General features: G+C 44.2%; 1 protein-coding gene across 1 annotated transcript; it reads left to right on the plus strand.

Annotated features, from left to right (window-relative positions):
- The first annotated feature begins 6,958 nt into the window (after positions 1-6,958).
- Positions 6,959-8,806, plus strand: LOC128133680 (uncharacterized). Its single transcript, XM_052771199.1, has 2 exons — positions 6,959-7,777; positions 7,931-8,806. The coding sequence occupies exons 1-2, from the start codon at positions 6,959-6,961 to the stop codon at positions 8,804-8,806; spliced, it is 1,695 nt and encodes a 564-aa protein (XP_052627159.1).
- The last annotated feature ends 2,573 nt before the right edge of the window (positions 8,807-11,379 follow it).

Below are 11,379 nucleotides of genomic sequence, written 5' to 3' on the forward strand. Positions count from 1 at the left end.
ATTCACCATCCTTCATGCAGGTTGTTATCATGGAGGAGATTATTTCATACCGCTCCTGTCGAGCACTCTGATGGTACCTTTCCATCAAGTCCTGCTGCATCTCAAAAGGGTAGAAGTCCTCATAGGACTTTTGGAGCTCGGCTGTCATCATGGCCATCCTGATGCATGTTACCTTAGTAGCATCCCTCTCATGCATCCTGAATTCAGCGATCTCCTCAGGAGTAGCAGTGGACTCATCAAGCTCTTTTAACTCCTTATCAAGGACATATTCCTTGTCCTCATAACAAGTAACCATCCTGATGTTCCTAATCCAGTCCATGAAGTTGGAACCATCCAAAAATAACTCTCCCACAAAGATTCATGAGAGAGAAAGAGCCAGTTGGGTTAGAGCCCGAAGCATTGTTGTTGGAAGACATCTGAAAAGAAGAAAACAAGTTTAGATTAGATATATAGAGTCCTTAATAAGACACCCAAATGTAATAATAAGGCTAGGACCCAATCATAGTATATTATACTTAGAAGAGGGATGTCGTAATCTAAGTAATAACATATTTGAAAGATAGGTGAGTCACGATTCACCAATTTCCACCATGAAACACGAAATGAATTATTAGGTTTTATTTGGATTTGAAATTCCTAGATTCTCTTGAGATTCATTGAACTTTTCAATGGCATGTTTCAATCTCGATTGTGCGCTTCAAGTTTTGTGACTGGGATGCCGAGGATCACAAAACAAGGTGTGAATAACCATACTAATTCACTTGCTACCCTTAATATTATCAACTAATCAATGTGCCGGTAAACCATACACGCTCCATTGATCTATGACAAACATTAAGTCACCCTTCGTGATCCTTACTAGTCCAAGTTAGTGTGCCGGTTAACCACACACGGTCCACCAACGACTTAGTAAGGTACAAAGTGTGAATTCTATGGGCTAGCACCATATTCACATTTTTCCTAAAGTAACTAAGATTGGGAATTAAAAAAATATTTAGATACTTTATAATAATCATTATACTTTTAATGAAAATTTAAAGTTTTTGTCCTACCCGTTCGGCTAACAACCCTCCACCGATCAAGGAAGCGGTGGATGAGAGTGGACACCCATTAAGCTGCCATTTTATAGGCAACAACCTTATACCCCCCCTTATAGACCGACTTCGTGAATGAGGCCTACTAACGGTAAAACGACTTATTATTATACATATATATATATATAATAATTAACCATTAATGTTATAAATAGTATAAGTGTTGAATTTTAACTATTAAAACTCTAAGGATTGGAATTAAAGTTTATTAAAGTGTGTGAAACTTTTCAAATTCCAAAACTTGAGGGCAAGTTTTGAAACTCTTCAAGACTTTTCATTTCATAACTTATGAATTAAAGGTTCATAAAAATTAAGACTCTTCATTTTTATGTAACTTATGTGTTTTTAATGTGTGTTTAAAAGAAGTGACCTTTGGATATCCATAACTTGAGGACAAATTATGGACTCCATTAAAACACATAAATGATCAAGAATTAATTCTAAACAATTCAGCAAATAATTCTTATCATCTTCTAAATTCATAAGAACATAAACATGATCATCAGAATTTCAATAAATATATGAACACATCAGATCATGGAATTTTGATATAAGCCATTGTAAATGGATTAGAACAACCATTACACCAACTAAAACAATTTTTAAAACACTAAAACAGCTTAGGGTAATGTTTCTAGTCCATTTCCAGCAACAATATCGAAAAAACTGCATTCTGCATGACCAAATCGCCGAGTGCACGAACAGACTCGCCGAGTTGGTTGAAGATAGGCTTGGACTCGTCGAGTCCCCCCATGGACTCGGCGATTCCCCTGTGCAGACAACAAGAAAATCGATTTTTTTCACTATTTTGCATCAAGTATCAAACAAACAAGCCTCGTCTCTGATACCACTGTTGGGTTTTGAGCATTCTAACACTTCCTAAGTGTACATGCAACCCTAATAAATCTTGGATCTATGTTTGTCTAAATACATGCAAAATTTGTTTTCCAAGGTTTATAACCTATCTAGCATGGCATGGGGAAATTTTAAACATAAAAGAACTTGGTGAATTACATACCTTTTGATGAGTGTTGATTCCTTGGAGTTTGAGAGCCAAGAACCAATAATGTGAATGCCTCAAATGGAAATCACAAATCACCACAAACTTGGAAAACTTTATGAGAGAGTATACACACTCTTAGAAATCGGCCACACCTTACACACACTAGGGTTCTATTTCATGCAACATAAGCTTGTTTATATAGTGTGCATGGTTAAGGTGAAACCCTAATACCCCATGTCTTTTCCTTTCCAAGGATCGTTGGGTTAAAAGCTCCATGGAGAATCCATGGACTTCCATATAAGCTTAGCCCATTAACAAATGAGTATTAGCCCACACCATATAAATATAATAGCCCATGATTTAATTAGTCTTCCTTTTAATCACTAAATTAACTCATAATTAATTCAAGATTAAAACTAATTAAATGTCATGACTTTATATTAATATATTATAACTTATAATATATTAATAAATCATAAGTATACAATTCTCATAAAATTATCCATAAATAGTTCGGGTGAAGTGCAACCCAAATGGACCATGCCGGGTCGGGTCAAGTATATACCAAATAAGTTATGAACTTAGACACCTTATCCAAAAAAAGTTACATGAATAGTGTTTCCATATAGATTTTATTTTCAGTTACAAATCACATTTAGAGTACATTGTGGGTTAGAGAACCACATACTAAGTTGCTTAAAGTATAGTTCATTATGACTATGAATAATCCCATTAAGCTGGTATTGGTATCTAAGCCATATTTAAGCATCTAATACATTCTTAATAGTTTTCTTTATGTATGAGTTATATATATAAAACTGAATATGTTTGTATTCGCAAAGTTTATTCAAATCAATTTTGTCAAATCTACTTAACAAATATCCTTCATTAGCTAAAGCATGAAACTCAAGCTGGTGCTATAGGGCCTTGTTGTTATAAGTAGATATATTTGATTGAAATTTAGTATCTGGATATTGGAACAAAAAAGCAGCATATATTGTAATGAGATGAGATATTGGATATGAGTCTTTCAATAAATAATTGATGTGTTCTATTTTAGCATGTTTAAATGCTTCAATAACTAGGTTTCATTCATAGTTGTATGAGCATCTATGAGGTAAGAATAATATGAGTGGATTGGTGGATGCTCATGGAAATGAGAATAAAAAGAGCTGCTACCAACTTCATAGGTACATGAATAGGAGAATAAGTATTGGACTTGACCCGCATCAAAATCACTTTATGGATTGTAGTCAAGAGTGATTTTTTAATCAAGGTTGTATCTTTGTATTCTTAGACATGCGATGCATATTTGGGACATAAAGTGTAGGAATTGTTGTGCTTTGACCTAGTTTAATGGTGTTCCGTTATAGGCAGTCATAAGGGCCATCAATGGGCATGACATGAACTACAATGATGGGCACATGTAGTCGAGATGGGATTTGTCCCTCTTATTTGTTAAGAGTTAGACATGTAAGGCCTTACTACAAGTTGAATACTAAATGAGATTGATGGTGATCCATATCTCATGTTCGATATGATGTCTGAGACAATGGAATAATCGATACCACACATTTAGTAAGAATTGTAGCTTAGAGATCCTAGAATTTGCCTTTGATGAGATATCACCCTTTATATATTGTTAGGGGCAGTAGCCCGTTGCAAGACGTCAGCTACTGTCTATGTCAGTCTGTAATGAATATTGTGCAAGTGGGAGTGACGGTGTGCCTAGGGCAGCACAGTAGAACCACGTCCAAGCCCTAGAGCCGGGCACACCAGCCAGGCTCAGCCCAGCAGGCTCAGCGCCCGCTGGCGTCCCCGGGAGCGAAACGGACATGCGGAAGGCTCGCGCCCACCAAGTAACGCTCCTTGCTCCAAGACAAAAGATACGGTCAGGAGACAAAGGGCAGGATCAGAGCATTACCGTCGGAGCCAATGAGAGCGCTCTAGCGGTTGAGGGCGCGCGACCCTCCAATCAGCGCCTCTGACCTTGTCTCCTCCAAATGTGATCATGTTTGGTACGGACCAGGCAGGAGCGCTAGGTATAAAAGGATGTGCACACAAGACCAGCGAGGTAAGCTCTCTAACCGATCTTGAGAGAACAAACACAAACCCTAAAGTCATCCTAACTTGACTATCGGAGCGTTCTCCTGGGAACCCCTCCCGGGAAGCGACTGACGGCCCTTGTTCTTTGTGATCTTGCAGTTATAATCAGGCAACCAAGAAGATCTCATCCCAGAGTCAGAAGCAAGGTCTCATCCGGGACAGGGTTCCATCATTTGGTGCCATCCGTTTGTGAGACGAAGAACACAAATAAAAGCATGAAAGCAAGCATCAATGGCGTCCAACGGTAGTGAGGGACGACCAATTAGTCCCATACGTCCCATGACGACGTTGGACGAAACGCCACGGCCTACAGCAACCAACAGGCCAGTTTTGGGCGAAGGAAGTTCTACAACGGCCGCCAGAAATATTTCGCAACCGTTGTTTTCTCAGCAAGGAACAACTCCGGTGGAGCTACTTTCGCCTACACAGCTTCAGATGCCGTCGTTCTTTGCACCGCCGCTGCAACAGGCGCGAATAGTTCACTCAACTACACCTCCATCGAGCCATATTTTCAACCTTTCACCGACATTCGTAACACCTACATCGTTCCAGACGACTGGTGGACAGAGTTCCACAACTCTACTACCACCATTGACGCAAACAATGATGAACCATTCACCACCCGTCTACCCGACGGTTGGAGCATGGACTGGACTGACTATCCTCCCAAACAACAACTTACAATAGCCGATAATGATCAACCCTGTTACATCCATGCACCCTTTCTCCACTAGCTATCCCCTCCAGTTACCATTCCAGCCATACCCCTTTTATGGACCAAGTCCAGGCTACCTTACGCCCCCACATCATGGAAGGAGTTCTCAATACCAGCAAGGGACGTCGACTGCTCCAAACCAGGATGGTTATTCCTAGAGCGTAACATTTCCGTTTGTTAAAGAGCTGTTGGATTACGAAATTCCAAACACTGTAAAGCTCCCAACGCTTAAAACGTACAATGGAACCACTGACCCAGATAGCCACATTGATACATATGAATGGACGATGACGTTGCTAAAGCTTAACGAGAAGTTTTGGAGCACATACTTCCCGACGACGCTCGATGGCAATGCCGGCACATGGTTCAAAACGCTACAACCGGGCAGCATTTCAATCTTCGCTCAGCTCAAGTACCTCTTCCTTACCAACTTCATCCAGCTACATAAATACAAAGGCGATTCTCATTCAATTATAGGCTATAAACAAAGGGAGCGGGAGATTGTTCGAGAATACTTTACAAGGTTCATAAACGCTACGCTGGATGTACCGGCGCATGACGAAGGGCTCATTGCTGGTGCTTTCACATGGGGACTCCTGCTTGGGCCCCTCTCGCAAAAACTCATGGGAAAGAAGCCTCTAACACGAGCTGAGTTGAAAGAAAGAGTGGAGCGATACCTACGGCAGGAAGATGGTGAAGCAGCCAAGCAGGCCTACTTGAATGCTATAGCGACTAGACATCACCACCCGACCCACACGGATTTCCGGGGGGAGGAAGATACTATGGCCAAGCAAGAAGACCACTGCCATGTTTCCGACCATTTATTAAAGACGACAGACGGGTTTTCCGCCCAGAAGTATATGCAGTGTCTAAGAAACAGCAGCCAGCCAAGTCGCCTAAGAGTCGGTATTGTGAGTACCACAAAAGCAAAACGCATGATAAAACTAGCTATTCGGTACTAAAGAAGGAGATGGAGGAGAAACAAGCTAAGGGAGACCCGGTGGAGGTGGCGCAAAGCCTACGCGCCAAATTCGATGCTGAGAACGCCAATGGTCCACCCCACGAAGGAGTTCAGCCCAAGGAGATATTCATGATACGCAGCAAAAGAAGTAGGGAGGAACAGCGGGGCGAGCAAGTCATTGTTAAACACGCACGCTCACGTCTTCCATAAAGGATCCCTGGCCGGACGGCTGGAAAGGTGACAACCCTCTGATAATACAGGCATCCATCAAGGACGTGACTATCCATAGGCTCTATGTCGACACCGGGAGTTCAGCAGACATCATCTATGAGCATTGTTTCCGGCTCCTTCCGGATCACTAGAAAGACAATTTGTGACCTATGACGGGTAGGCTGGTGGGATTCACCGGCCACAGCCTGTGGCTGTTGGGCACAATCCACCTCCCCTTAACAATCACTAGCCACGACAAGCAGCGGAAGAAGACCGCCCTGATAGACTTTGTGGTCATTCGACAGTCGGTGGAGCACAACATCATCTTAGGGAGGACTGCCCTCTTGAAGCTAGGGGCCGTAACTTCAACCATGCATGGGATCATGAAATTTGACACACCAAAAGGCGAAGCCATGATTTTGGCCACCCCGCCCATAGAATTGCGGTGCTATACAGTTATGAAGCCAGCAGAAATAACCAAAGGGCTCAAGAGGCCCAGGGGCAATCCTGCAAATGGGAAAGAGGTAATCAATGAGGGATACCCCGACCAGCCGGTCAATGTTGGAAGCGACCTCCCAAGCCACACAAGAAGAGCATTGGTCGATCTGCTCAAACGCTACAAACATGTATTTGCTTGGACCCCCACGGATATGGTGGGGGTAGAAAGGAAGGTCATTGAACATAAGCTAATGATCAAACCGGGGGTAAAAGAGGTTAAGCAGAAGAAGAGGGTATAAGGAGGAGACCGTAACAGGGCGATCAATGCAGAAGTGTCTAAGCTGACGGAGGCCGGAATAGTATGGGACGCGATGTTCCCAACGTGGATTGCAAACCCAGTTATGGTCCGCAAGCAGGATGGGTTGTGGCACATGCGCATCGACTTTTCTGATCTAAACAAGGCATGCCCTAAGGATTGCTACCCACTCCCGGAAATCGATCACAAGGTAGAGTCGCTACAGGGATTTAAGCTAAAATGCTTCTTGGATGCGTACAAAGGGTATCACCATATATTGATGAGCAAAGAAGACGAAGAGAAAACAGCCTTCTATACAGACCATGGCACGTTCTGCTACACCAAGATGCCTTTTGGGTTAAAGAATGCAGGGGCGACATACCACCGGCTAGTCGACTCGATATTCGCCAAGCAAATTGGAAGGAATATTAAGGTGTATGTAGATGATATGGTGATTAAGAGTCCAAATGAAGAAAAGATGATGCAAGACATCGAAGAGACTTTCAAGACATTAGAGGTGGCCAAGATGAAACTAAACCCAGCCAAATGCACGTTTGGAGTGGAAGAGGGGCAATTCTTGGGCTACTATGTTACTAGACAAGGCTTCCAGCCCAGCCCGACCAAGGTCGACGAGTTCATCGAGACGCCAACCCCAAACTCTCTTAGAGATGCACAAGGTCTGAACCGGAAGCTCACAGCTCTAAGCAGGTTCATCTCGAAATATGCCGACAAGGCTATGCCACTGTTCCACACCTTAAAGGGATGCATCGAGAAAAACAATTTCCAATGGACGAATGAAGCTGAGAAGGCGCTCCAGAGAATCAAGGAAGCACTGCACAAGCTACCGACTCTGGCAACCCCCATCCCTGGAGAAACATTACAAGTGTATCTTTCAACATCAGGCGAAGCGATATCATCAGTATTGGCTGTGGAAAGGGAAGGGGAGCAGAGACCGGTATACTTTGTTAGCAGAGCACTGCGGGGACCAGAACTCAACTATCCCACGCTGGAAAAATTGGTGTTGGCACTCATCTACGCTGCGAGACGATTAAGGCGATACATCTAGGCACATCAAATCAAGGTACTCACAATCTACCCCATTAAACAGGTCTTGCTTAAGCCGGAGACGTCGGGTCGGCTGGCCAAGTGGGCAATTGAACTGGGAGAGCACGATATAAACTACCGCCCAAGAACAAGTATCAAAGGGCAGGCGCCGGCTGATTTCTTACTAGAAATTCCTGATGGAGGGAACCCGGCGAAAGAAAAGGTGTGGGTAGTTAAGGAGGCCCCTACCGGCGATGGCTCATGGACCCTGTACACGGACGGAGTGTCCAGCAGGGAAGGCTCAGGGGCGGGGCTGATCCTGACTAGCCCAGAAGGAAAAGAGGTAACCTACGCCCTCCGTTTCGACTTCCATACATCGAACAACGAGGCGGAGTACGAGGCGCTGCTTGCTGGGTTGCGACTCGCCAAACAGATGGGTGCGAAAGCTGTAACAACACTAACCAACTCAAGGTTAGCAGCGAACCAAGTCAATGGGAGTTTCGAGGTAAGAGACCAAAGAATGGGAAAGTATGTAAAGATGGTAAAGCAACTGGTAGGATCATTCGGCCAATTTACAATCAAGCAGATACCCAGAAGTGAGAACAAGAGGACAGACGCTTTGAGCAAGCTAGTGTCCACTTGTTTTGACCACCTGTCAATGAAAGTTTTAGTGGAGGTGCTCCGGGAGGAAAGCATTGATGAACAGAAGGTGAACATCTTGACCCCCGCTGGACCCACATGGATGACACTGTTCCGGGAATACCTCCAGAGAGGAGTGCTACCGGACGACCATGACGAGGCCAGAAAAATACGTATAAAGGCGCCCTCATACGCAATGGTGAATGGGGGATTGTACAAGAAGGGATTCACGTCTCCATGGCTAAAATGTGTAGATCAAGCCAGGGGGAGAGAGATATTGCAGGAAGCACACTCAGGGTAGGTAGGCACACACGAAGGGGCGAGGGCTTTGATAGGAAAGGTGCTACGAATGGGGGTATACTGGCCGACGATACATCAAGACGCGGTAGAAGTAACCAAGAAATGTGGGGAGTGTCAGTCTTACGCCCCAGTCCAGGCGAAACCCCCGGCGCCGCTAAGCAACATATCCAGCCCATCGCCTTTCTACCAGTGGGGCATAAACATAGTGGGTCCATTCCAAGAAGAACCAGGGAAGCTGAAGTATATGGTGGTAGCCGTGGATTACTTCACAAAGTGGATTGAAGCTGAGCCATTGGCATGCATATCTGGGAGGCACATGATAAAATTTGTGTGGAAAAACATCATGAGAAGATTTGGAACACCTAAGGTTCTCATCAGCGACAATGGTTTGCAATTCGCTGAGAACCCATTCAGAGAATGGTGCACCGCCAAAGGGATAAGCCAACGCTTCACATCGGTGGCACACACTCAAGCGAACGGTCAAACAGGAGGTGTCCAACCGAACCATTGTCAATGGGATCAAAAAGAGGTTGGACAAAGCAAAAGGGAATTGGGCAGAGGAGATACCAATGGTGCTATGGTCATACAGGACTACACCACGGAAAAGCACAAGGGAAACCCCTTTCAGCTTAACATATGGGACCGAAGCCATGCTCCCCATGGAAGTGGCAGTGAATACGCTAAGGGTGGCCAACCAAGATGAGGAAGGTAACACACGACCTGAGGATAAACTTAGATATCCTAGAGGAGAAATGTGAAGAGTCGGGAGTACGCCAAGCTGCATATAAACATGCAACAGAAAGGTATTACTACCAAAGGGTAAAGGAGAAGGCCTTCAAAGTGGGCAAGTATGTCTTGAGGAAAAATGAGGCCAGTCGGGCACAACCCCACGGAAAGCTGGGCCCAATGTGGGAAGGCCCATACAGGGTCACAGAGGCAAACAGGAACGGGGCATACGTGTTAGAGACAATGGAAGGAAGGCCCATTCCAAGAACATGGAATGCTAGGAACCTAAAGAAATATTTTTTCTAAGGAAGAGGAAAGATGTAACCCAAGTTGGTTGATGTTCCATTGAGTATGTTGCACCCTAGAGTACTTAGAGTACGTCTATCCATGCTAAGTGACATGAGAATTGATACTCAGTGTATTTCTATGTTTAAAGACATGAGTTTAGTACTCGACATATATAGAATTTCATGCATAAGTGACATGAGCTTAATACTTAGTGTATTTAAAAAACCCATGGTTAAATAATAATGCAATTGCTGATCTCTCATACTTAGTGTAATAATCTCCAATGATTGAATGATGAGTGCTAAGTGCATTCAATGTGAACACTTAGTGTGTCAATGGTAACAAAAACAAGGCAAAATGTTTGGCACATCTTGAGCAATATGCAATAAACGAATAAGCCAAGCACAAAACAAAAAAAAAGTAGATAGTAGATACTGCTTAGTGCATGTCAAACACACACACACACACACACATATATATATATATATATATATATATAAACATTGTTCTTAGCAGTTCAACCATTGCAAAGCAAAACACATATAAAAAAAACAAAGAAATATTATGGCTCCGAACCATCACCAACAGCCTTATCACCAACCACAGCCCCCTCCACAACATCATCCTCACCTACTTTCCCAGCCAACCCACCAAAAAATTCCCTATCATCCACCACTTCATCAACATCATCACCTCTAACACCTGCTCGATCATCACCACTAGCACCACGATCTTTCCCATTCCCTCCCATATCTTTGTCATTCACAAGCACCATCTCACAACCTGCAGCATCCTCAAGAGTGCCCTCTGAACCAAAAGAACAAAACTCTCACAAACCATCAATACCCATCTCTCCCAGACCCAACAGACCTGTGTGATCCATGCTAGCGAAGGACAAGAGAGCATCACTTACGCTAACCACAGGCCCGACAGACAACGAACCAGCACCCGCCTCCCCACTTTCACCACCACTTGAAGCTTTCTGGACAGATTCAACCCCATCCATATATGCAGCATGGCGGATAAGACTGATAGCATTGGTAAAGTCAGGATGCTCTATCAGCTTATCAACGATACGCACAACACCGATTTGCAACAGCCAATCCAAGTCTCGACGAGCAGCGCACACATCTGCTTGCAGCGACGACACAAGCTTGTCACGGTCAATGGCGTCACGCTCGAGACTTTCAACCTGGATCATTAAACCTTCATTCATTTGAGTGAGATAATCAACCTTGGCCTCCAATGCATCCCTAGCCTCATCAAGAACGTTCTTCTCAGACGCCAGCAACTCACATTTCTTTTTCAGTTGAGAGAAGATCGTCGCCAAGCTCACCCAGGCGGTCCTCCAGGCTTGCCACACACGATCCACAGGTGGCATGAGCGGCCTCCATCTCGCCAAGGCTATGGATGCGCCGGGAACCTACAACAAGATAGAACATCGTCTGTGCAGCAGCATAGGCAATGTTGTGAGCAAGGGCAAGGCTACCCATCGCATCCATATCCCCCACTGCAGCTGGAGGGAAGGCATGGCGCGAGAACTCCAAGGCATTGGCACGA

This window comes from Lactuca sativa, chromosome 4 (genome assembly GCF_002870075.4).
Source record: "Lactuca sativa cultivar Salinas chromosome 4, Lsat_Salinas_v11, whole genome shotgun sequence".
NCBI lineage: Eukaryota > Viridiplantae > Streptophyta > Magnoliopsida > Asterales > Asteraceae > Lactuca > Lactuca sativa.